General features: G+C 45.6%; 1 protein-coding gene across 1 annotated transcript in view; it reads right to left on the reverse strand.

Annotated features, from left to right (window-relative positions):
• Positions 1 to 921: 921 nt before the first annotated feature.
• The window catches only part of LOC138552580 (uncharacterized), a 128,200-nt gene continuing 101,707 nt past the window's right edge, over positions 922 to 27,414 (reverse strand). The window contains exons 3-4 of the mRNA XM_069642532.1: positions 7,487 to 7,586; positions 922 to 7,363 (exon numbers count right to left, since the gene is read on the reverse strand). Coding sequence (XP_069498633.1) covers positions 3,876 to 7,363; positions 7,487 to 7,586 — 3,588 coding nt within the window. The 3' untranslated portion in view covers positions 922 to 3,875. The remainder of the gene's footprint in view (positions 7,364 to 7,486; positions 7,587 to 27,414) is intronic.

Raw genomic sequence — 27,414 nt, forward strand, 5'->3', positions numbered from 1 at the left:
ATGGCTGCTCCGGGCAAGCTCCACTGGCTCCGCTCCTCGCAACGCAGTGTTCCGTTCTCCGGCTTGCGGGGACCCCCGGACGTCAGGTTTTTTCCAAAGCGTCCCAGGGGATCACCTCACGGTGGCGGGAGCGCTGCGATCAGGCAGCCATAGTCTGTGCATCCCCTGGTGGCCTCCTCGGAATCATCTATATTTATGATTTTCTTATACAAAGAAATACATTTGTTCATGTGCAAAGTCCACCAAGATTGCAAGTTCATCTCTAACCGTATGACACTTCAAGGGACTGATCAATGTATATTAAGAACTTCTCTCCAAATGAGACCTTCCAAAATATCAAAATATGTTGAATTTGGAAAGAGAATATAACTTTCATACAGTAAAATTCAATGAGAGAATTTAACAAAAAGGCAAACAATCTTGTTCGAATGGATTTCATCAATGAGATACTCTAACTTTATTTGACATCTTTTCTTTCTGTATGTTTAGGACATTTTTATTAGAAAAGGTAAAACCTAAATAACATACTGGCCCTCATTACGACCCTGGCGGAGGACCATGGTGCAATTTGCACCATGGTCCATGGCGCAAAGCTGCCAACTCCGCCATGAGGGTTGGCGGACTTACCGCCCCATTCCGACCTTGGCGGGGCGGTAAATCCCCAATCCCCATTTACCCTTCCCCATTCCCATTTTTGCCCCATAGGGTATAATGGGAGTGGGGAAGGCGTTAATTACGCCACCGTAAATTACGGTGGCGTAATTAACAACAGGTCCCGTAGCGCCATGGATTTTTCCGCCCGGAAAAACCAGGCGAAAAAAGCACCATGGCGCTACGGGAACTCGTAGTAAGGCGGAAAGGTACGCCATGCATTACGCTGGCGTAAACCCCTTTCCGCCAGGGTCGTAATGAGGGCCACTGTGTCTACTTATTTTATAAGTGTTTCATCAATAGCTCATCGAAAATGTCTTCCACGCTTTCTACTGCTTATTGTCATTATAACTGATTGTGCAGGATTTATAACTAATTTATTCTCACTGAGGTAGGCTGCAACCCTGTTGTGCAAACATTGTGCCTCATTACAAGTTTCCAAACTTGCAATTACTGGGTTATTACGGCCCTGCCAGACCCATTGCCCATTTGTGGGCGCCGGAATGAAATGCTCCCCATTCCCATTGAGCCCCAGAGGGCTCAATGAGAATGGGGAGGTCGGATGCACCGGCACCATTCTGAATGGTGCCTGTGCATCCGACATGCTCTGCTCGTGGGAGCCGCTATGCCCGCAAGGTCCGACCTGGCGTCCGGGAAGGCACCCGCGAGCAGAATTCATAGTTTGCCGGTACGGTAACAACGGTACTGGCAAGCTTACCGGTACCGTTGTTACTGGACCGGCAGATTTATAATGAGGTCCATTGTAATCCAGCCGGTGTAAAATCTAACAGAAGTAAATCATCGCCATAAATCATGCAACTTATTCTGTTGCCGTTAAATTTTGGTGGATAAGCATCCCACTTCAAACTATGTTCCCACAAATCGGCAATGTATGAGTAAAAAAGTGACAGTGCAATCACACAACCCTGACAGACTCCTCTGTTCACCATTATATTATGAGACAGATTACCCTCCACATTTACTCTAACCCTCTCTTTGTTATTAAAGTAAAAGAGTTCCAACATTGGAACAAGCCCAGGTCAATGCCCCCATCTGCAACTTAGCCCACAGAATAGATATCTCCACGTTGTCGAAGGTGGAGGACAGATCGAGACTCGCTATGTAAAAATTGCGGCCTGTTGTTCTCCCTGCCAAGGCCATGCATGAGTGAAGGGCCATCTCACTCATCACTGTCCCAATCCCTTTCCTGTATCGTATCTGAAGGGGCCATATCTTTTTACTCCCTCTACCCACATATTAAGGTTTTTCAAAATCATGTTTGCTAAGATTTATGAGGAGCAATCTAAAAGGGTAATGGGATGGTAACTTAATGGAGAATCACAGCATCTGTTTCTAAAATTGGTTCTATAATTGCATGATGCCCAGAATCAGGTATTGTTGTACACTCAATTATTTGCTTAAAGAGATTAGAGAGAATCTCAACCCACAATTCAACATTATTCTTAAAAAAGGCTGATACAGGTTCTGTCTGGGCAACAAGAGCCTGAGTTCTTAGACCTTTCAATAATCAACTTAATGTCGTTAATAACAAATGTATACTCCAATTTAACACCACTTGTTGTGCTAGAATGATCTATGCACCATCAACTCCATCCTTCTTAAAAATGGATGAGAGGTTATTCACCCACTCATCTTCTGCCACATACGACAATTGCATTATCGGTTGAATTTTTTCTCTGTTATTTAGTTTCCATCAAAAGGCCCTTGCATCTTTCTGGGCTATACTTGCGCAGAACTCTTGATTCTCTTTTATATAATTTAAAATGTTATAATTCTTCAACCAATTTCTTTACCTCTGTTTAAGAAACCATATCTTTACTTTATTCCCAATCTATATTTGAATCTTTCTTTACTTTTAATAGCATCAATACGCTTGCCGTTCCCTTCGGCAGACTTATTTTGTTACTGTTTTTAATCTCCCTTTAAGGGTAGTCGGAGTGTTAGTGAACTCTATGGGGGAGCAACTCTAATTCTTCCCATACTCTGTCAAATCCTTTCATCATATACTTAGGTCTCTAGTAACTCTAACATCATTCTCACTGAATTGAATCAGTATGTTTCCCATTGCATTCATAATTACATTTGTACCGGCATCATTTACACTGTGAGTAACATCTCCCAGTCTTATGAAACTCGCTGTCAACATTGCAAGATCACTCAACCGAGTTTTCTTTATTTCAAAGCAGGAGATGTCCTCTACTTCAACATTCAACAAAAAAATATAGTCGATTGTCGAAGAGGAAGCAGTGCCAAACCAAGTTGGCTTGGGCGATGACCCTTATCATATAACGGAGTTCAACTAAGTGAACTCCCATCTGCCCAAAACACCTTCCCAGATGCCCCCGTTGTACATCTATCTTCCTGTAATTGGGTCGCTTCTGTAACCGTTTAAGTGGAAACAGAAGCAGGAACAGAAGCAGACATGCTCTGAGTGGCAATGAGCTTTGTGTGCTGTGGTACGGTAAAATACGATTGTCACTTTGTAGCAGAGTGCATTGTAACAAAGGGGTTGATGCTTTTCTACTCTTCTCCAGGCTTCATCTCCACGATGTTGGTGGTGAGGAGGGGAGAGCATCACCTACTAATGGCATGCAATAAAGCAGTGAACTGCACTCTTTGTCTCTCCAGGTGGTCTGTACTACGAATCCAATGTCCACTCACCTTTGACTATGTTGGACTGGGTTGATAGTAGTTGTAGTCAAAAACTCATGGAGAACCAAAGGTTGAAGACCCCTGTACTAGAGCAGCCAAAATGCTTTTAACGCCAAAATGGTTTACAATTCACACATACTGTATTGGATATTTGTTCTCATTTAATTTGGTGTGACATGAGTAAGGCAAGAAATGGCAGCAAAGCTGAGCAGACGACTTTAGTTGTATGTAGATGGTCTAAATGTTCCTTCTAAGAATGTGTCCATGTGCAATAATAAGGATGTTTCATGTGGTTGGGGGATCACATTGGAGACAGAATGCCAATGTTTCCATGGGTGCCCCCTGATCACCTTAAAGAGAGGATCCGATGCATACACAGCCCCTGTGCAGGTCACATATGAGCTGAGAAGTAAGCTTCCACTTAGTGAGTTTCCATGACAGTTAGAACAAGGCCGTGAAGCATAGCTGTAGCCGGGGGATTTCTGTTTCTATGGCCGGAGAGGATGCTGCGATGGAGGAAGACAGTTTTAAAGGGTGGTTTCCATATTTTACTATTTGTGAAATCTCCTAGGCCGATCTGATTTTGAGATCTGAGCAATGTCCCTGTAGAAATTAATTGCCCTCCCAGAAAAAGGGCAATAGTCCAAATCGCTACTGTTTCTATCAGTGGACCCAGACTCTAGTGAGAGAGAGATGTCTTCTGAACTTGTGCTGTAACTCTCCCCAAGGGTGCTAATGTTTGTGGCTTTGCTGCTTCGGACTGTGGTCTCCTGTAGTGTTTCTGTATTCTGACAGCTATCCTCTGTGGCCGTGTGAAAGCAGGTTCTGGAGCTCGAGTCCCCCAAAGCTGACACCCAATGCAGCTTGGTCAAATCCTGGTTGGAGAGACGTGCAATTGGCACAAATGGCTGGAACCGAGGGCAATGCAGGAAGAGATTGGCAGGTGCACACACTGTCAGACGCGACAAATCTTCTGTTACTGTGCCTCGTCTTGTTGAGCCAAGTAGGCTATCATGCATGGTGTCAGGGTGCCCGGTGAATGGCCCAAGCAGCAATGAAGCAGTGGATTTCGGATCTCTGCGAACCCTCTTGCTTGCAGAAGACAGGTGGCACTGAGATAGCGTTTGTCCCTGAGATAGCTTGTTGTCGAAGACCAACTGGCTGTTGAAGGGGTGTGATTCAGGGTCACTGTTTGACACGTCCATGCTATCAACCTCAAAGTGTAGGCAAAAGTCTTCTGAGACCACCCTGCTGGTCAGACCTGGAGTGGCCATGTTTGGAGCATGATCACAAAGTATTGTACCTTCCACCGACACTGCTGTGTTTTGGCATCCAAAAGGTCCAGCAGGAGTAATTGAGTCTGCCAGGCATGCCACAGAAGGCAAAATTATCAAATCCTGTCTGTAATATTGTGCAAGCTGCACAACAGGCTGGAACTGGGGGCAATGCAGGAGGATGCTTGCAGGGGCGCACACAGTGATGTGCGAGAATTGGTTACAGGCTGTTGTACTGATCAGGTCAGTATGCATGGAAGGCCTATGCTGTTCAGAATGAGACCCTTCTGCTCCTACCTCTAGGTCTTTTCTAGTTCTTCTGATTGGATGTGGCTGCTGGGGTTGTCCTGTTGTGATATTTACATGTGGGCTGGATTCTGCTATTTGATGGTGAAATGGGTCCAGTGAAGCTCTCCTTAGTCTTCCCACTCCATGGCACAAGTTACACGTGATCCATTCTGACAAAGAATTCACACTCTCCTCGGATACAGTCCTTCCTATCTGCTCCCCGTTGTTCACACTTGGGACGGATGCAGTGCTTACACCGTGCTCCTCGCTGCTCACACTTGGCAGTAATGCTCTAATTCCTCCCCACTTCTCACTGCTTACACTCAACACAGGTGCGCGGTGGCATCCGTGCCCCTTATTGTTCACATTCGATACTTTTGCTGAGCTGCCTGCCTGCTCCTCACAATTCATAATGACATCTGTTGCTCTCCTGATTCTTTGATTATCAATGATTGCGCTCAGCTCTGATGCACTACAGCCTCCTTGGCCCTCAGATTTAGCTCTACCTGTGAGCTCTGGGTAGTGAGAAAGAATATTAGTTTTGATCATTCCGCTCATTCTACCCGATCTTTTCTCCAAGGGCACCCTACTTCCTCCCACCAGTGCTATTTCAGTATCTATGCTCTGGGCTGCCCGAGAGCCCTCTTGAAGTGTCATTACATGAAATGGCTTGCCCGCTAGCAGGGGAGTCTGCTCAATGTTCTGCAATGTGGCTGCCATAAAGTATTTTCCTCCGGTGGATTGGACCGTCCCTGAAAGCCCCCCTTGTCCTTCACCAATGCTGTGCGACGCGCTCTGGCAGATGTCATGCAAGCCTTGACTCATTTCCTGAGATTGGAAAGGGTTTGGTGGAGAAAAGTCCTCATCATTCTCCATCTCCTCCAGACTAGAATCCAGATCCAGGATTCCAAAAACAGATCCATTCTTCGTTTTAGACCCTGCTGTTCTTGCCATGATCTTTCCTGTTAGCTCCCGTAACCGCTCATTAGTTCTTCCTGCTACATAACCACTATAGTCTCCTTCCAAACTATCATTGGTCAGATTTCCACTTCCTCCATGTTCACTCAGAAGCAAACAGTATTCCACATCATCGGGGGTTCTCTCTTCACAAGAGCCTAACACCTTGTGAGGCCCCACTCTACCAGAACACAGCTTTTTATTGGTAGCAGTCTCATCAAAACCATGAGCCTCAAGCAGAGTGGTCCTCTCTAAGTCAAGCACCTCTTGGTTTCTGGTCTCACATGGACCAACATCGTCATAAGACCCTACCAGAACAGAATCCTGTATCTCGTAGAACCCTGTGTGGCTCATATCCAGCCCATCAGATATACCTCCCCTACCTAGTTCCATCACCTCTGTGACCCCTGCCTTGTGTAAACCCCCAGGAGTATACCCAAAGCTCAGAGGCAGCTCTTTCGGGTCATTGGACTCACAAAGAGCATGCACTTCAATCACACCTACATCACTTGGACTCAGTGTATCAGTGGCATATAACCAATCCCCACCCTGTACCACAAGGGTATTTGCCTTACCTGAACCCACCATCTTTGGTGAAGTCACTGCACCTTCAAACAAATGATCAGATGCCACAACAATCTGTGGAAGCAGAAACTCAGAGGTACCTGCGGCACTACCTGCACGAACCCTTTCTGGCATATCCTGTCTATCTTCAGATAGTTCCTCATCAGGACCTGTTGTACCAGCTTTCAGATGATCAGAAGTTCCTTCTTCTAAAGGAATAAGCTGTTCAGCATTTGCTAATGTATGTGCAGTGAGCAATTCAGAAGAAACTAAAACACCTTCCATGGACTTGGTAGTGCCATTGTTTGACCACAGGAAATTTAAAGAGCCAACCTCTTGTGGAAATGGCACTTCAGTGAAGACCAATCCCCTTCTGCCCTCCATAAGTGGAAGCAGCAGCTCAGGAGTGACAGACTCCTCCGTAGACATTTCTTGATGTTCTACAGGTGCCATGTCATGCTCATTGTGTTTCCAGGAGTCTTCTTTGAGGTTTTGCTCACCAGGCCCTTGTCTCTTTTCCAAAGGAGAATCTTCAGAGACAAGAGACGCAGCAGGGGATTGGTGCTGTTTCTCATCATTGTCTTTTCTCTGCTGTACGCAACGGATATTCTTCTCCATCAAGTCGTCACTGGGGGAAAATCGCCTTTGGCTATGCTGAAGCTTCTCTATTTTTTGGTTCCTGACTAAGACAGCAGTATCCACTCTTCTGATGTGGCTGGCAACGGTCATTTCTCGAGATCTCTCTTCTTCTTCGAGTAGTGAGTGGCGTTGTTGCTCCTCCCCAGCTGCAGCGATAGGGAAAGGTTTCTGTCCTCCAAGGCTGCCAATCTCCCCGACACAGCCTGCCTCTGCATGGGCAGCCATTTGCTGCTCCACGGCTGAAGTTCCTCTCTGGGACTTGCGTGACTGCTTGCTGTGTGATGATGGTGATGAGGGGTTGGCCTCACTGGCCCACTCTGCATTTGAACAAAAAACAGAAACAAGTTGCTTCAGCTCAATACACGAGGCTGTGCCACAAGAGGAAAAGTGAAGAAAGCAAATGGTCCACCAAGAGATGATTTCTTAATAAGTTCACCTACCTCTCAATTGTACAGCCTTGGAAGGAAGTGAGGGTTTAATCTGTAGAAAAGGTGGCTCCTCAGCTGGTATCAGAAAACGTCCAGGGTCTTCAGAAGGGATCTGTGAAAAACAGTCAGGAAAAATAAGCCTTCAATAGCACTTAAACGAACGGTTATGCAGAGTGCGGAGGCCCATAGCATTGATGGAGGAAGATATCTTACACTGCACGTGGTACAGATTCTGAGGAAGCTGATATGGCCTGCATGAACCTGAAGGGATGCAAGCCATCACACACACCCACGTTACTCCACAAGCCAATGCATCACATATAACTTTATTTTCGGATCACAGAGCTGCCCTGGCACAACACAACCAGCAACTTGCCATCAACAGGAACAAAAAACATGGTAACGCCACGCTTGAGATGTTCAAGATTATATGGACAGCCTTTTCCATTCAGAGCTCCAGCCTTTGGAGTGTCCTGGTCCACAACAAAGATGAATACCCACTGCCATGGTACTGATCAATGTGGATATGTTTATTATGGCGAGCCTACGTATAACCCTTCCAGCCCCTGAACAATAGGTCATGAATCCCGCCCTAATGAAATTACTCTTTACCGGAAGTTACCTTCAGGCTTCAGCCAGGATTCGAGTACATTTGAGAATCGGATCTCTGCTTTGAAGTGATATTTGAAAAGTGTTGTGGCTATTATTGTGATTATGCATCTCTTGTGCTCCCTTGTTTGTTGGGGAAGAAGATGGTCCTAACTTTGAGAATGTTTGTTTCTAACAAGCATTGCGCCACCTGCTGGCCTCATGGCTGTGGCGGCACACAACCTAGAGATGGAGTAGGGAAGTGCTGCTGTATTTCGTGCACTGGGGGCTTGCCATGGGGAACCCGCGGGTGTACATTAGCGGCAGGTATTTGCCTTGGTTCGAGACAGTACGGTGTCTGCCCTTGGCGTCTCAGGCGGAGTGGTGGTAATCTCAGCTTCTGCCCATAGCTGTTCCTGAATGTGAACAGCAATGAAGTTCACATGCTGACTGCTGTTCATTTACTGCGGAAGTCGGATATTCTGCCATTCCTGACTCACACTGTTCGGAGGAACAGTGGTAGGCACCACTCAGGATCCCTCAATACTGCGCCTCTCAATTTTAGTGTTAAATATAACTTTTAAAATGGTTGGTCGTGAAGTTCATTTGAACATAGATATTTAAAAAACGTAAAATCTTTGTTAACCAGAACCTTACTAAAGTAAACTGTTGTGTTTACTGTAACTGCAGCGGGGCGCCTGTATTGGCAGCACGCGCTGCAGTCAACATACATCTTGGGTACTCGCGCCTGTGACAGCCACAAGTGTGTGGTTTGAATCAGCACTCGTGGCTGACACAGTTGCGGCGGCAGAGTCGTTGGGGCAAGCAGTACGAGCGGTGGCTCAGGGGCAGCTCACTGTGGCTATACTTTTACCTTAATAAAGGTGCGATCTTCTCCTGTGCAAAACACAACAAACTGGCGACGAGCAGGATCAAAATCTTTTTTCTCTTCTTCTCCATGGGCTTCATTACGAGTTCGGCGTTAACCCGCCGGTGCTACCAGCGGGCTGGCGCCGAATTTGTAACACTGTTCCGCCGCTTGATATCTCATTTCCATCGGAACATTAAAAGTCCCGGCAGCCCGGGATATCAGGCGGCGGAAAGTGTTAGTACCCATTCCCGTGGAGTCCCATAGGACAACACAGGAACGGAGACATGGAAGCACCGCTACCATTGCTAACGGTGCCAGTGTTTCAGTGAAAACCATGCCTGCAGGGGCCGGTGTCCCTGCCAGTTCGGACCCCTGCAGGCATACTTGTCATCTGGTGGTCCGGAAAGGGTGCCGGTACGCTGCTACCGGCACCCTTATTTCCGGACCGCCACCCTTGTAATGAGGCCCATGTCGGATTCATCTTCTGGTGGCACGTTGTCCTCCAGTGGCCCTTGCTGGAGTTGCAGGGAGAATTATTGTAAAGGATTGTAACTCCCATTCTGTCTTCTGGTGGAATTGTCTGCATCATGGCGAAAGAAAGACTAATGTGAGTAGAGAATGCAAAGAATTGATATGGCTATTAATTGCTGAGGGTACAACTATTAGCTGTGAATTGTAAAAGCTGAGTGAGCCTGCCATCCCATATACCAGCTAGTGCAAACCATGGAAGCCACTATTCAAGCTCCCCCTCCCCCACCCTTCTGACCCACCCCGGAAGAGCCCAGGACATCGTGGGAACAGTGGAAGAAGATATTTGACACATATTTGATTGCCATAGCGGGGGAAAGCATTGGATGCTGAAAGGAAACAGGTCGCTTTATTAAACAGTCCTGGAGGGGAGGGGAGGGGAGAAGGATGAAGGGGGTGGTGATGCACAGAATGTTTATCAGGCGACAGAACAATCCCTTTGGGAGCAGTTTGTGCCCAGTGTTAATGTTGTCATGCAGCGTCATTGGTTTTTTCTCCAGCAAGAATCCGGCGAGAAAGTGAGCTCACAGGGTGCAGCATTAAGAGGGTTTACTAGGTATTGTGCTTTTGGCCACCTCACAGACAGTCTCGTTAGAGAGCAGAGTGTGCGCTGTACCACGGATAAGAGGTTGCAGGAAACACTATTGATGATTCGAGAATTGACCCTTGAGCAAGCTGTCAGCATGGCAAAGCTTGCGGAACAGTCTGCAGCCGCTTCCGCAACCCTGTCTGGCACACAGAAGAGTGTAGTCCATGCAGTCGATATGAAGAATGCGAAGACTGGCAGAGAACGAGCGAACTCTGTCAAATATAGCAAATGCTGGAAATCCCAGAAGCAACTGTTTCGGAACCCATCTAAAGTGCACAAAATTGAGGGCTACGCTTGTGGCCAAAGTAGGCATATTTCCACTAGCTGGTGTTGCCCTCTCAGAAATGTTATATGCAGTAAATACAAGAGGTGAGGTTGTGTGGCAAACATGTGCATGAGTGACAGATCTGCCAATGATGTGCGGTGTGAAATTTTGATTGCCACCATAGATGAACACGATGTGCCAGCACCACGGTGCACTGCTAAGATTGACGGGCATGAATTGCGCGTGACGGCTGATTCGGGGTCAAAGTACACTGCAGTTAGTGTAAATCCTTTTGAGAATTTAGGGTTCAAGAGGTCAGACTTTCGAGCCTCAGATATAAACCCAAGAGGATACGGGGGTGTGCCAATAATGATTTTGGGCTCGAAGATTGTGCAAATTGGATTTAAGGGCAGGATCGCTATGGGCGGGGTGTATGTGGCAGACAGGGGGTTTCTCTGTTGAGCTGGATTTAAACAAAACAACTCACAGACTTCCTCCTGCTCCTGAAAAACCACTGATTTTCAATTTTCAGAACTAACTCATCACCCTGAAGTTAACATAACATAAACCTCATGTTGATCAAAACTCCATAGATTTTAAACAGTAAATACTTATTTTATTATTTACTGAAAATTGAAAATCAGTGGTTTTGCAGGAGCAGGAGGAAGTCTGTGAGTTGTTTTGTTTAAATATGATAGGTACCCTGATTTATCATATACCCCTCGTAAATCATAAATATAGGGTGTGACCTTCTGTATACGTCTGTTGAGTTGGAGAATTCAAAAAGCTTTGAAAATTGAGCTTGAACCGAATCAAGGAAGCCAGTGATGCGTGTGGATGGAGACTTGAGTGGTGAATTGAAGGACGTCTTTAGAGACAGAAGTGGCTGTTTGAAGAGGTTTCAGCACAAGCATATTTTGAAAAGAAATGCAAAAGCAGTTGTTCATAAAGTGAGGCTGTGCCTCTAATGTTAAACAGCAAACTCAGGGCTGAGTTGCATAAATTATGCCAAGCGAAGGTGATTGAGCCCATTGAGTGGGCTTCTCCTGTAGTGATAGCTAAAGGACGGTGTGATTTGCATGCGTGTGGATTTGCACTGCCTACACAACAATATATGGGTGAATCGGCACCCACTTCCGAGGGTGCAAGAGATGGTAATGCTATTGCATGGAGTGAGGTATATCACAACCCTAGATCTAGTGCATATCACCAGATAGAATTGCACCCTGACTCAAGAGCTCTCACGTGGTGGTTTGTAACCCCGTTTGGAGCGTACAGATTTCAGAGAATGCCTTTTCGGCCCAGTCTCTGCAACTGCCGTGTTTCAGCGCATGGTGGAGTTTTTGTTTGGAGAAATGGAAAATGTGAGATGTTTTCAAGATGACATCTTGATGTTCACCTCAGATGCAGATCAGCATGATGCATGTGTAAGGAGGGCGCTGTCTGTTCTCAGGAGGGCGGCGTGGACAGTTACAAAAGAAAAATGTAAATTCAGGGGGAAGGAAGTATCCTACTTAGGTCCTGTCATCAATGAGTAGGCATCAGACCAAAGAGCAATCTGGTAGAGCCTATTCTAAAGGCCCCTGCGCCTCATGGCAAAGACACTTTGGGAGCTTTTTTGGGGTTAGCCGAATATCATTCAAAGTTTGTAGAGAAATATTTTACTTTGAGTGCTCCGTTGAGAGATTTAATGAGAAAACATGGTCTGAGTTCATGATGAAGCTTTTAAGAATACCAGGAAGGGTATTTTTGATGGCCCGATGCTAGGAATGTTTGATCCTTGCAGAAAAAGCATGTTGACCACAGATGGAATGGTGTTAGGATTGGGAGCTGTACTTACACAGATAAGGACTGGGTGCAGGAAATAATTATACTACGGTTGAGCGTGAGGCATTAGCTTGTTATTGAGAGGTGAGCCATTTTACATTTTTTTGTGACATACATTTCTTGTTGAAAACTGGCCATACCCCTTTGGTGCATGCGTTGGTCGCACAATAGGTGTGTTTCTCCCAGGATGACTAGGATGTCCCTTGCCCTGCAGGAATTATTTCACAACAGTACAGTGGAGTAACTTTGCTGAAAATGTTGGGGGGACATGACATCAGAAGAAAAGGTGCCCCAGCCAAATGAATGGGGACAAAATGGTGTTCCATGAAAGTTGGGGAGGAGAAACACCCCTGTTCCCCCCCCCCTAAAATTACGCCCATGCGACAGTATATACTCCTGGATTAACCAATGTAGTTGCAGATTGTTTGTCAAGGTTGCCGTTGGAGGAGCTGCATGGGTTGCCTGTAGAACAGGAGGCAGTGGTGGCATATATAACTCAAGGTACAGTTTTAGAGCCAACAAAATGGCAAGAGGAGTGCACAGCAGATGAAGAATGAAACAGGGTCTGTGGGTTATTGGAGGAAGGGTGGCCGAAGCAGCCTTCAGGTGTGAGTACTCAATTGGATGAAGTGTAAAGTGAATTCTGGGTGGAGGGCAATCTGTTGTATAGGGGTGAGAAGTTAGTGCCTCCCAAAGGGATGAGATCTGTAATTCGTGAGGTGGCTCATAGAGGTCATCTAGGTTGCAACATGACTAAGAAGAGAGTTAGAGAAGCGTATGGGTGGGCGGGCACAGTTTCTGATGTTGAGTGCATAGTAGTGAATTGCTTCCGTTGCACGGTGAGCGTTACATCGCATGTAAAGGATGAGCCACTGTGATACCGGCCCAGATACTGCCACGGCCCTGGGAGACAGTGGCATAGGATATCATTGGGCCATTACCCAGTGCTACCAAAGCAAAAGGTTCATGTTCACGTTGATGGATTATCACAGCAAAAGGCCATATATAGGTTGGCTGATGAGATTACAGCCACAGCTGTGGCAGAGTTTTTAGATGGAGTGGTCCGTAGATAGGGGTTCCCATCTGTAGTGCTAATGGAGTACAGTTTGAGTACAAAGTGTGTGCAAACTACCTGGGTAGTGCTGGTAAAACATGAGACCACGGCCCTCTATTGTCCCAGGCAGAATGGGCTTTCGGAGAGATTTAATAGCGTGTGAGGGGGACTTTACAGCTAGCTTTCATGCCCCGGATGGATGTTGTGATGACAGTGAAGGACATGGTGTGGGCATACAGGACCACACCTCATTCTTCAACCAGGGTATCACCATTTGTGTCATTGAAAGGAAGGAAACGCATCTGTGAGTTGGCTGCAGTGTGGTTGGGCACATCAGACCCAGTCAAAGTAAAAAAGTAGGAGCTTATTCGGAGAGCAGAGGAGTATCAGGAGATGGTTTGAAGGCAGGAGACGCATCTACTTGGAACCGTTTCACGTAGGAGACAGTGTGAGAGTGAGGAATCCCAGGATAAGGGGGAAGAGTGTGCCGTACCTCTCAAATCCTAGAAGAATACAGAAGATACTAGGTACTGTGGTGGTGTTAGGAGATGGAACAAAACGGAGTATGGGGCAACTTGTCAAGTGTCATGAAGCGGAGAGTAGAGAGTGTGGCAGGAGAATTGCAGACGTGCGGAGTGAAGAGTGTGGTAGAGGAAATATGGAAGTGGTAGGTCAATGTGTGGAAGTATTTGATGGAAGTCATTACATGGACAATAGAGATTCTAGAAGGGAGGAGTCACCGGTTGTAATGTGAGCTGATGAGCCCGGGGCTGATGCTGGACCTGCTTTTCCAGGTGGAAATGTTGAACCAATGACTGTGACAGAAGGTTCATTAGACAATGGAGCGTATGTATCTGGAAGTGTTCAAGGAGTCAAGAACAAAATGGACCCTTGCAAGCAAAAACTGTGTACTGGGGAAGAAGACTGTGGGAATCTTGAAAGGTTCTAGGGAGAGGTCTATCCCTAACAAGCTGAAGGATTACGTTTTAAGTTTGTTATTTTAGGGGGAGGTGTGTTGTGTTTACTGTAACTGCAATGTTGCGCCTGTATTAGCAGCACGCGCTGCAGTCAACATACAGCTTGGGCACTTGCGCCTGTGACCGCCACGAGTGCGTGGTTTGATTCTACTGACACAGATGTGGAGGCAGAGTCGTTGGGGCAAGCAGGAAGAGCAGTGGCTCAGGCCCTTACCTTAATGAAGGTATGTTCCTGTTCTGCCGTTCCCCCACTCCTCCTTTCCTCTCCTGTGCAGAACTCAACATAAACGCTCTATTAACTGGCACCTCAATTGCTGTTAATTGTAACAGTTCAGGAAATGCCGCATAACAACGTTTTTAAGCCTGACAACAGTGCACACGGGCCAGGAACTTGGCTACAGGGCCTTTTACTTTGTTATCCATCTCGGTTCCTCATGATGCCAGATGACCAAGCTTGTACTAATAGATTCAAAGAACAGGGGTCTAAACTGTCATACAGGAAGCATGATCAACTAAAATGGCTGTTTCACTGTTCCCACTGTAGCAAAGCTCACACATATATTCTCGGAATTGGTGAAAAACGCGCAAGAACCTCGGATGCCTCACTTATATGTTTACACCCAGTTATGGTATAAATACGGCATTGCCATAAGTTTGCATTGGCAGCCTAGGCAGAGTTCGCCATTTCTCAAATGGTCATTCTTATGACTCTGAATAGTGTTAGTTCCTTGGAATAAATGAGAAGCAGGTATGCTCTCAACAGTAGCTTGTTAGTACCGTCGAGTGCAGGGATCATGATCCATCTAGAAAAACTCCTGTGAGAACAAGGAATAAATATTAGACAACAGCCTCCCTCGGTGTGACCCGTTCTACTGCGTTAATAGGTTTAATTTATTGCGACTGTTATTGGAGGGTCTGCTGTTATACTCAAGAGTGTGTGGTTTATAATATGTGTTTATGTAATTCAATTTAGTGGATTGGTGCCGATTGTTTGGCGCTCGCCCTGCTCCGAGTTTGCTACAATAGTGTAATGTCTGCTTCCGTTTGATGCAATTACGTCTTTGCCCACCTGAGTGTGGTAGAGGGTTACCAAAATCCTTCTCTATCGGGCGCATTGTCATCTATTAACTATAATGGTAATGTCGTGATCGATCGCCACCTGGTGTTCTTTGGAGTGTACTGTTCGTCTTCAAATGTAAATGCGGAAAGCTTTCTTCTTTCATTTCTTTCTCTCTTCGTTTCTTACTATATTTGCTTTCTTTTCTTGCCTTTGTGCATATCATCTCTACCCTTCCTTCTGTTCTCATCCATTCCATTGCCTTCCTTCCATCTTCATTTCTCTGTTCCTTCTTCCCGTCTTCCGCTCTCTTTCGCCTGTTCCGCGTTTCTATGTCCCCTGCGACTCCCCTTTCTTTCCCGTTCCCCCTGAACTCCGCTACTCCCCGACCCCAGAATGGCACCAACCACCCCCCTTCCTCACTACGCCTCCCACAACCCCAAATTAAGCTTCAAACTCCCCCCCCCCCCCCTCCACCATAAACTAATAGATCAGACTAACAGGTTGACCACTGTATGAGTCGACCAGTATTGCCCGTAAGGCAGTTAATGACGAGCAGATTGACTAAGCTAATCAGTTAGGACTCATCAATAGTATATAGTCCCAATATCCATATGGGTAGGGGTGACAGACACTGTGGGTGTCTTGCTGCTGCATGATCGTACAAGCTTTCACAAAATCCGACGCCATTTCAAGATTTCACTCCACTCCAGATCTGCCCACGGCAGCAGAAAGATGGGAAACAGTTTTTTTTTTGTTTTTTTACCAGGTTTACTACATTTTAAATATTTCAGCCAATCGTTTGCAGGGTGTGATGTGACTTCATGCAAAAAATAATAATAATAATAAGATTCTGGGTGGCGTTATATAAAGGGGCCTCGCCTATTTCCCCACTCCCTACCAGTTCCAGTTGCCAGTGGAAAAGGGAGGAGCCACCAGTATTTTTGTTGCAGGGGCAGCAGCATTCCCCGGAGTAGCGACAACAGTGGAGAGATCTTCGTCAAGTTTATTTTAAAACTTTTTTTAAAAAATTTGCTTTAATTGTACAAAACATGAAAATGACGCTCTTCTACGAGGGATTATGTACAGAGGAAGGAGAAACAAGGAGAGACCCAAGTCGGGAAGAAACCTAAAGACAGTGAGGATGATGAAGTTAGAAGAGAGTAGAGAGGGGGGAAGGAAGGTGGAAGAAAGGCATGGTGGAGGGGATGTATTTTGTGGGAGAAAACGAAAAATTCCATCCGCTATTCCCTGGGCTCGATATCAGAAGTCCAAGATGTTCCTGTTGATTTTCCATGACACTCCACCACTGTCCCTCATTTCATTTCCAAACCCAGTTGGTCAAAAAATCCCACCACGGCGATCACCCAACTGTTTTTTTCCCCACTCATTAGATGCGCCCACCAGGCATCCTCACTATAAACGTGGAGGTCTCTGAAGAAGTGGCCTAGTCAGGTGTATCTGATCTTCTCCAAGCCCCAACATTCAAGTAGAAGGTGTCTTCTTGACTCCACATGGGTAGATGGCTGACAAAATCTGCATTTGTTTGATGTTACATTTCCTCTGATTGCTGAGGTTTCATTTGTATTAATTAAGTTCAGTCTAATCCGGAGGAAGGCTTGTTGTGTTCGTTGGTTTGGGCATTTTACTAAATACGGAAGCACTTCATTCAGATTTTTCTGATTCCATGGGAGGTCTGTGAGCAGTTTACATTGATTTGCCAACTCACTGGTCTCCATCCAATCCATTTTCAGAAGTTTTACATTGATCTTCGTGGGATTGGTTAACAAATCTTCTTCTGTGCTGGCGATTTTCTCTAGGAGCAGACGATTCCTAGACCTCCAGTGGAGTAGCATCCCGTTGTTTTCGGTCACCATTTCTTTTCTGATGATTTTCAACATGGGTTTTACTGATGGATCAATAACTTTTCTAAATAGCATCAGTGTATTTCATTCCACCATGGCTTTCATTGAACTTAAGCTTAATTCTCTTCTTATCGTCACCGTGGGGATAGAGTTGGGCAGATTTAAAACTTCCCACCAAAAACGCCCTTTGAGTTTTGGCCATAAGTTTGAAGGCAATCCTGGCATTGCTTCTACGCCATAAGTTAAGGTCGGCACAACTTTGGCTCTGTAGAAATTTACAAAAGGAAGTACTGAAAATCGGCCAAACCTTCGGTTTATCATTTTCGATTGGGTGATCAGGGATTTGAGTTTCACAAACAGGTGTTCCTGCATCGGGACTTCTACCCTGCTGTTGTTTAATATAATTCCCAAGTATTTAAAGTTTGTTACTTTCTCAAGTTGTATTCCGTCTACGGTCAGCTTGATGATTTATTTTGCATTTCCTCCATTTTTCAAAAGACATTACTTTAGTTTTTGATTTGTTCAGTTCTAGTTTATTTTTTTCCAAATAAACAAGGAGATTGTTCAGTTGTCTCTGTAGACCCACTTGCGTCTGATCTATTAAAATGATGTCATCGGCGTAAATCAGTCTCAAAATGTTCTCTTTTCCCAAGGATGGGCAAAAGGATCTAATTGAGTTCTGGGTGTTCATAAAGTCCGATGTATACAGAATATAGAGAGCGGGAGCCAGGGGGCAACCCTGTTTAACCTCCCGGGCAGTTGGAATTTCTCTAGATAGATCTCCTGCTCTGTTGAGTCCTACCTTTACTGATGTTTCGGAGTACAATGCTCATATTGGACCCATAATTGATCTTGGCCATTTTAGGTTTTCCATCTTTTCCCACAGGATTCCCCGATCAACCCGATCGAAGGCTTCAACCAGGTCGATGAATATTAAGTACAGCTGTGGTTTACCTTCTTTGACTTTAGCTTTTGGTGCACTTAATAGCAGGATATTAACCGTTGTACCTAGGCCTCTAACAAAACCTGTTTGTAGTGGGTCGAAATTTCCTGTTTGATTTATCCAACCTTGCAAGTTTTCCAGGGCCATGGATCCGAAGATTTTTCCTACTGTGTCTAGCAATGCGATCGGCCGGAACTGTCGAGGGTCTGTTTTGTCACCTGTTTTAAAAATAGGCACTATATGGGCCTTTCTCCATGATGTTGGAATGTCTCTAGCTTTTACTGCTTCTTTGAAAATTGTGCTAATAAAACGGAGCCCTAGACTCGGGGTGTTGCTTTAGTTCGAGGTTTATAATTCCATCAGGGCCGGCGGCCCGAGAATTATTCAGTTTCTTTATTTTTAGCTCAATTTCCTCTATGGCAGATGTTATCATCCATTGTACTTCTTTTAAATAGATGATGTTGAAGGTATTTGCTTCTGATCTGTACAGATTCTTAAAGTGGGCTACCCACGATTCCTCCCCCACACCATTATGCAGGCTACCTCTGACTTCTGGTCTGGTAGCTCGAACCAGTGACTAGAATTCTCCTGATTTTTTCCCAGATAATGTGCAAAGCATTTCTTCAGCGTCCTTTTGGTAAAGAGTGCAGTTTGTTTATTTAAAACCTTTTCACCCCGTTTGTCCCCCTCCTCTGCACTTGCCCATCCCTTTGTTTTTGTACCTGTCCTTATTTTGCCTCTCTCAGCCTTCCTTACTCTTTTTCTTTCCTCCCCCTCCCTCGCTCCCTCCCTCTAATCCCACCTGCCTTGTTTCCTCCTGACCTCTCTTCCTTCCTTTTCCCTCCATATTTTCCTTTCCCCTTGTCCTCTTTTCTTCCCTCCATTCCTCTTTTGCTCTGCCCCTCTCATATGTTCCCCCTCGCTGCCTACCTCCCTTCTCACACACTACCTCTCTCACCTTTTCGTCCCTCTTGTCCTCCTTCCGTTCCTCTTAACCACCCTAACACCCTCAATTCTTCTCTTCTTCTTTTTCTCCCTGCCTTCCTATTTACCAATCACTGTCTCTCACTCATTTTCTGCCACCCTTCACCTTTTCTCCCATCCACCCTCCATTTATTCTTTCCTCGCAGTTTTCCTCCCACGCCTCCTTTCTTCTCTTCCTCCTCTTCCCACTTACCTTCCCCTTCCCCTCTGCTTTTTGCAAAAGCCCTAAACTACAACGTTGCTCCTTGCCTTGTGCCAGTGAAGTAGTCCCACACTGCCAATTGTGGGCCGGCGCCTTGGCTTGTGAGCTGCATTCAGTGTGTGGGCTTGTGGTTAACCAGTGGTGAGCAGGTTTGGCATTGTGGTATGTGTTAAAATGGATTTCTGAACTCTGACCTGGAGGGGCAGAGGTTCAGAAGGCCAGCCTAGTTTCTTGGAACAGGGTAACCTCTGGGCAAGCCAGACCCATCAGGGCAGCAATGGCAGCGGTCAAGACTAAGTCTCAAGAGGGGTGAGGGTGACTGAAAGACCTCAATGAGCACACAAAGCAAGAACACTTACAAATTACTCCAGACAGGTGTTATAGAAAATATAGACAAATTTATTACAAGGCCTTTGTAACATCGACCATAGCAAAGAATCACAATAATACTAAAGTAAACCAACGCATCACAATCAATACAATATATATACAAGACCGAGGGGTCTAAAGAGTTAGGAGCACGAAATATGCAGACCACCTAGATGGGGAGGAAAACAGGCAGTGCAAGTAATCATTAGACCCAGTTCGATATCAGAAATACACCTAACTAGGAGGCAGTCCAAGCCCTACAAAGAGAGGTGCCTTATGCTCAATAGTACATGCACGCGCTTGTGCCAATGGACAAAATAGGGTCTCTTCAAGGGTCTCTGACAGTTCAGGAAGGTGGATGAAGCGATGAAGAACAAGTTCCCACTACTCAAGCAAGACCGCCACTTGCAGGCAGAGGCAGGGTGAGAGTGTGGGATGGAGCCGCTATTTCGCGACAGCGGTAGAAATCAAATGGGTTCCTGCGCTAGGGGCCACCGGTTGGGGTATGGACTACTCACCGGTCCCCGAGGCAGGCAGACCCAGACTTCGCCAGTTCAGTTCACGTTGCTGGCAGGTTCGGATGCAACAATCAGGATGTCTCGACACCGGGTAGATTCCGCGGTAGCAGGATTCAGGGTCAGGGGGTCACAAATGCAGCAAACGTGCATAGGTCGTTACCACAGTAGGGCAACACGGCAACCGCGTTTACTCTGTTCTGGGCGCACTCGTCTCACTTCGGACCCGGGAATGCCAAGTGTATGAAATTCGGTGTGAGGGTGCCGTGGACACAGAGTTAGCAGTAGGCCAAGTTTCGAGGGCTTCCCCGAAACGGCAGTGGTGACAGAGCAAACGTCCCGTGTAAGCTGGTCAGCCCACTGGTTGGCCCAGGGACACTTCCGAAGAGGCTTACTTGCAGGGTTTGATGAAGGTGCCGAGAATAGTTGGTCCCACTATTCCAATGGGTCGAAGCGCCTTCACAGACCTTCTAGGACGATCAGATGCAGAGGGGTCTTGCAGGACGACAGCGGGCTCAGGGTGCCAAACCTTCCAGCGGGTCACCAGCGGTTCCTCAACTTGGCTTCTTGTTGCAGGATACTTGGCTCCTTATCCCTTGCTCGGTGTGAACTCAGGAGATCGACATGGTAGTGGTGTTTTCGACCTCCTCTTATCCAAAGCCCCCTTCGCGCCAAAATGGAGAGGACCCAATGGGAGATCTGCTCACAAACACTCACTCCATATGTGGACCAATCACGGATCACAGTGGTCGCAGGCATTTAGGACACTCCAGACTCTCTGGCACCCAGGATGTGTATTGGGAACAGACATCCCAGCCCACATCCTGGGGGCACACACACAAGGCATGCAGAAGCCCACAAAAGCTTTGGGTTTCGCGGGAAAGTGCATGACCAAATAAGGACTGACTCGGGTCGGCTCGACCTGGGGAAGGTGAAGGGGCAAGATGGCCAAAGGACAGGACAAAGAACCGCGTGGCATGGACATTTTGGAGACAGGCCACCTATTTGTGCCAAACGCGGTAAGCATGGATAACTTGGCAAAAAAAGGGTTCAAAACATAAGATAAACGGTAGCTGCCACCAGTCCTGTCTGTGACACACCTGCACAGTTCACAATACGTTCAGCGAGAGTTTCTAGGACCTTTGGAATGACTAGAGACCCAAGGGTGCGGTAAAGTAAGTAACATTGCACTCTTGTTACATGTTGCACACAAGCTGCAACATGAGGAAAGGACTAAGGGAATCAAGTTTCCCAGTACTGACTGTCTTAAGGGCATGTCAGTTCCCCCATAAGAATTGAGCGAAAGACCAGAGGAGTGCGGCGGAGGGCTGCGCTTCTCTGGCAAAGGTTAGATCAGGGTGTAAAACAGCAGCGAAAAGTTTGGGGGTTGACACATGGAGGGAAAATTACATTCAAATATGAAATCTTTCCTAACAGTATGCTACCGCCAAAGTTCCCATAACATTCACAGTAACAATGGAGATTGTGGATGGCTGTCAGTCAAAGGTTGCATGGTGCGGCTAATAACAGAACTGTCAGTGTCAACTTCAAGCGCTTATTTGGGTTCCAAATTCTTACTGCAAACAATTAAGCGGCAGGGCCCTTAGGTCACTCAAATCCTAGTCTGTAGATGAAGGAAGCAACAACAACGATGTTCACCTGGAACGTTTTCTTAAAACACTCCTTGGCTGGCATCTCTTTCCTGGCTCAACACTTTTGCCTGGCATGATTAAAAATCCGTTGGGTTGATAATATCTGGGAATGCAACAGTGAAAGACTGTTGACACCTGAAGGATATGATCCTTGCTGATGCTTTGTCCCAAGCTATATAAATATATTAGCGGTGAAGGGGGATTTTCTTTAGCTAAAAACACAATTGCAAAAGTGAAACCTTTAGGTTTAGAAGCTTTTAAGGGAAAGTCATCTGTGCAATAATTTTCATTGAGGTCCTTTTTAAACCTTTCCCCTAAATAATAACACTGGTACAACCACCTCACCTTATGTAGTGGATGAGGAAATTGGTAATGGGAAGTTGCAAATGGGTCATCTTGGTCTCGACCCCGTAAAAGGGGGTTGGGCAGAAGGGAAAAAGGGAACATAAAAACATTATCCTGAGAAATGATTGTGAAAGTCGCATGGTGTAAACTTTACAAAACTTAATTAGTACATTTGTAAAGCCCCAAAAAGTGTGTAGGGAAAAGGTATGCAATGTTAACAGTAAGGAAACCAACTAATAATAGTGAAGCACAAAATAACTCACCCTCTTACCCCAAAACATTAAACCCATAAAGGTTATACATGGGGATAACTTCTGCGGACATTATTGCGTCGGTTCTATGTTATAAAAACGAATCAATAAATAACGAATGAAATGTTAACAAATTAAAAATAACAAAAAAAATTAAGAATTGATTTTTTGGAGGGAGTGGGGTCACCCGTCAAGCTTCTGTTTCTTCTTGCTAAAAACCCACCCCAACCCCCTCGGGACAATATTTAACCTTTTACCCCACCACAACTAATATTTTCTTTAAAAAATTCAGAATTTGTTCATTATTTTTAATTCGTTATAACTGTCATTCGTTATTTATTTTTTGATATATTCACTTTATACCATTGCATCGTGCCTTTCTTCCTGCGTTCAGGGCCATGCCGAAGTCTCTGTGGGAGTAGTAGTCAGCCAGCTCAATAACACTGCTGATACACACTCTCATATTCGTACTTTATCCCTAAAGGTACCCCTGGATTGGGCCCAAAAGTACTTTGTCAGAGATGTCGACTAATATCTGTCTTTAATTCATTCTCGCCAATATGGCAAGGCAAGATTTAATGGTACCTTACATGCAATCACGCCCCTCAATTCTGGGGACAAGAAACAGACTGCTTTTGTTGATTCTGATAATTGTTTTTTTATTTAAAGTCAATGCAGAGGTGGTCCCAAGCTTTATGCAGGGGAAACCACCACAATCTTACTCAATCACAAGCTGTTTGTGCACTTGAATTTAGTTCAACCACCCCAATCTAGGAGAATCGGTCTCAGATTGTATTAAATAGATATAAGTAACCCTCCGGTTTCAGTTCACAAATGAGTCCACCTACACAGTTACGGAATAAGGGGTTGCCTAGGATTTATATTTAGTTTTTCTTTAAAAGAAATGACTCCCCTAAGCTATGTGAGAAACCTCAAGGTTTCTCAATGACTTCCAACACAAACACTTTATTACACCATGAAAGACAACAGACTTACACCAGAGGCGTTTACCTGACATATCCCAACACAAGGGTCAGCCAGAGTCAGGCAATTGATAATAACTACACACACCTGACGGCCCTTTCCCTTCCCCGCAGGGAGAAAAGGTAGAGCATGAGAGCACACTCCGAGCAAGGCAAAATGCACAAGGAGGCAGCTCCAGGACGGCAGTTCAAAAGGAGGAGAAAGGTGGCGAGACCTGAAAGGACCACAAGGAGGGAAGTGCACTTGCCCTTTTCGACCGAGACCCGCAAAGCCTCAGTAAAATGAATCATAAAACCGGGAACTACAGCTAGCAGGTGTTGGAACAGATGTCAACGTTGCACAGGACCCTCCCACACTGATAACCAAGGCGGAGAGAGGTGCTTGCTACCGTGGTACTGTCCTTGTCTCCAGAGGGAGGAAACGCCAAGGAGTTCAGCACAGCCGGTGAGTCGGAGGGAGAACCAATAGTAGACCGAGCTGTATTGCGCGAAGGTTGCAAACGGCAACATGATATGAATTGAAAGAACTTATGAACAAAGAACTTGCGTGTTACTGAACTTTTACAGCTCAGGGAAAGACCAGCTGCAGAGTGGTCCAGTGCCACGTGGGTGCTTATTTGAAAGACTCTGGTTGGTCCCTTTTGTTAAAACTACAGGTACCTGGAGGCCCTAGGAGAGCCTGATGTAAGAGGTCAAAGTTGTCATATAATGGTCGAGTAAAACCCCTAGTACAATCGAAGGTCTTTGACCCGTAACCAAGAGGAAAGCTAAGGGAAGTGAGATACCTGTGAAGATAGTGATGACAAGCATGAACCCTACTGAGGGATGTCCACAGTTTTGATGGTCTGAGCCGATCGAGGGAGGCTAACGTAAACAAAGAGGAAAGCTAAGGGAAGTGAATCCTGCATTTGTGATAAAGCAAACTGAATTGTGTAGCTGGTAAATGTGAACCCGGCGGAGGGATGCCTGCAAGGCGGGGTGAAGCAAAATACTCACGTGAACATTGTGTTCACAAGAGTGAACCCGGCAGAGGGATGGTCCCAGTGAAAGGTTGATTAAAAAGACATAGAGACTCATGAATATGACAGGTGAAAATATTTGGAGTGAAAGGCCGTATTGAACCCGACGGAGGGAGGCTAACATTCAAGAACGATCAGAGCCTGGTTGAGGGGGATCCAGGGGTGAAGAGTCATCACCCAACGTAAAAGATTACGGAAAGGAACTTTTGTTTTGTTATTTTTGATAGATCAGGCCCTAGGAGGCAAGAGACTTTGTATTAAAGAGACTTGACCATCGAAAGTCCTGATATCACTGAAAATAACTGTAACCTTGTGCTGGAGAAGCTCAGTTGTGTGCTGTGTTCAAGAGTCCTGCCTAGTCCCATGCTAAAAACGTGGGGAAGGGAGACTCTGCTATACCATCCTAACTTATCATTTTATGAACACTTCTTCCTTTTATGGTGAACATTATCCCACACTATTTTGTAACTTACCGTTAAGGATTGGCAATGTTTTTTTTTAGGGAAAGGCCCTTTTTATTTGACAAAGCGCCACTAGGACTGCCTTATTTTTATTTGATGGTCGTAGCTTCCTCCCATCTTAGATTTAGGTTTAGATTAGGCGTTTATTTCACCCATTTATACATTTTAATAAACACCCTTCAACTGTGATCACTTGTCTTTACTGTTGCCACCATGAGTTCCTTACAGCTACCTTCCATCCATAAATATCTTGCTGGAAATTATCAATAACTCTCTGTCAGGCTATGGAACTTCATGATTGTTTCATAGTCTGACTATTTACCTATGCCTGTGGAAAAATGTGGGTTCAATTTAATTGGACTTAATTTACAAAAGCAAAACTGTGCTTAAGTTGCACAGAAGTGCCATTTGTATTACATTGCACACTGAGTACAAAATGCAAACAGGTTTATGAGAGTAAATCTCACTTTGTACTTAATTATATTGAAAAGCACAGTGCATTCTACCATACAATGCTTCTGAGATCTATTGGAAACCTGTGTCCCCTTTTGCTCACAGACCATCTGATCTGGGGGCTCAGCATTTGCTCCCAGGCCATTTGATCTGGGGACTTAGGATGGAAAGAAATGAAAGGCAATTTGGACTTACATTGGGAATTTATATCTGCTGACTTTAAGTGGGGCTTTCAATTTTGGAAATCAGCCTGGCCCTCTCAGATTGGAATCCCCTAATCAGCAAGTCCCCCACGTTGATCCCACAGGTTTCCATATGGACTCTGCTCATCTTCTTAGAAAAGGAATCACCATCCATGCAGCCACTATGGAATCCCGGCTTCCAGTTGGTGTCTCTCACAAATCCATCCACAATCATAATAACTCTCTGTGCCCTATTTTATAATCAAAGTATTTTAAACACTATATCATTATGATTCTGTATATTTTCATTGGTCAAATCCTTTCATTGGATTATTTCAAAAGCAGATACTCTCACAGAATACACCCTTCAATCTCCATTGAATGGTTATAATTTCAATACTGGTGATCTGAAAAATGGTGGGGGCCAATGTGCTGTTCAATTTTCCTGGATGCAAAACCAGTTGTTCCTTCATAATTCAATGCAGAGATATGGCACACTATTGAAATAACGATTTCTATTATCTCCCACCAAGATACACCCTTAGACACATGGTACAAAATGATGCAATTTTTATTGATGGAGTTATTCATTTTCATCCTTTTTTATTAAAGAAAAAATTCACACAGTCATAGTGCACTTGGTCCCGCGTGTTTATGTGGTATGGATGCTGATTTATGTTAATATACAGTCAATGGTGGGATGCAGGTGCTTATTTAACTTCACATGAGAAATGCACATCTGACATGCTCTGTATTTCTATTTGAGGGCCTGAGTACTCGAGCACAGTTAAACCAGCCTTCATGAGTGGTTTGTACAAGTCTGGAAATGGCCTGAATTTGCCCTCTGAATAACACTGCATGCCCTTTGCTCCTTGATTGAAGTAAATAGCCCCTTATAAGGGGTTCGGGGCTTGATGGAGGTGACAGATCTCTTGGTTTACTCACATTAGCTGGACAGATGGCCAGGTTTATTACCATGTAGAGTTCACAGTGTAATGCTTATTGGTTGAATTTGCCTTTGAAGCTCACAATTTAAAAAAACTTGATGTTTATGAGAAAAATATACCATAGAAGTCTGGACTTCAGAATGTCAAGCCTATTTTTGTCACCACCACATCCCACTCCCGCTTACCTCACTGAAGGCATCTCCTTCCTTGATGGCAGGTGGTGTGGCGCAGTGAGTTCCCTGCTTACCTGAATGCGGGAGGTTGCGCCCGCCGGACCAACACCATGGGCCTCATTACGACCCAGGCGGTAAGTTACCGCCTGGGCCGTGACTTTACCACCATGGCGTAAACTACGTTTACGCCATGGTGGTTGGCGGACTTACCGCCCCATTCCGAGGTCGGCGGGGCGGTAAGTCCCCAATCCCCATTTACCCTTCCCCATTCCCATTTTTGCCCCATAGGGCATAATGGGAGTGGGGAAGGCGTTATTTACGCCACCGTAAATTACGGTGGCGTAATTAACTCCATGGTACCTTAGCGCCATGGATTTTAACACCCGCTAAAAGCAGGTGTTAAAAGCGCCATGGCGCTAAGGGACCCCGTAATTGGCGGTAAGGGGTCGGCGCAGCTAACGCTGGCGCTAACCCCTTACCGCCAGGGTCGTAATGAGGCCCCATGAGCGCCACCATGTTGTTTCATTGGGGCATGAGCCTGGGACTGGCATCTGGATTCCAGGCATGCACAGTAGCCCCAGTTGCACTACAGGCAGATTAAAAACACAGCAGGTGATTCTCCAGATCGCATCTGAACTCCTCCTGGTGAGTGACAATGTGGCTCCTGGTCCTTTGTCCAGCTACCTTTTTTCCATGTTCCATGCTGTCTTGCCTTCTCCTACCTCCTGGACCCCTCTTCCTTGGACCCCTTAGCTGCTGCTCCAAGCCACCAGTATCCTGTCACCCTTCAGCAGCTCCTGCAGCCTCCTTCTTAGTCTGCCATCACTACGGCTTGTTGCC

Source organism: Ambystoma mexicanum, chromosome 1q (assembly GCF_040938575.1).
Source record: "Ambystoma mexicanum isolate Mex_15411 chromosome 1q, UKY_AmexF1_1, whole genome shotgun sequence".
Lineage (NCBI taxonomy): Eukaryota > Metazoa > Chordata > Amphibia > Caudata > Ambystomatidae > Ambystoma > Ambystoma mexicanum.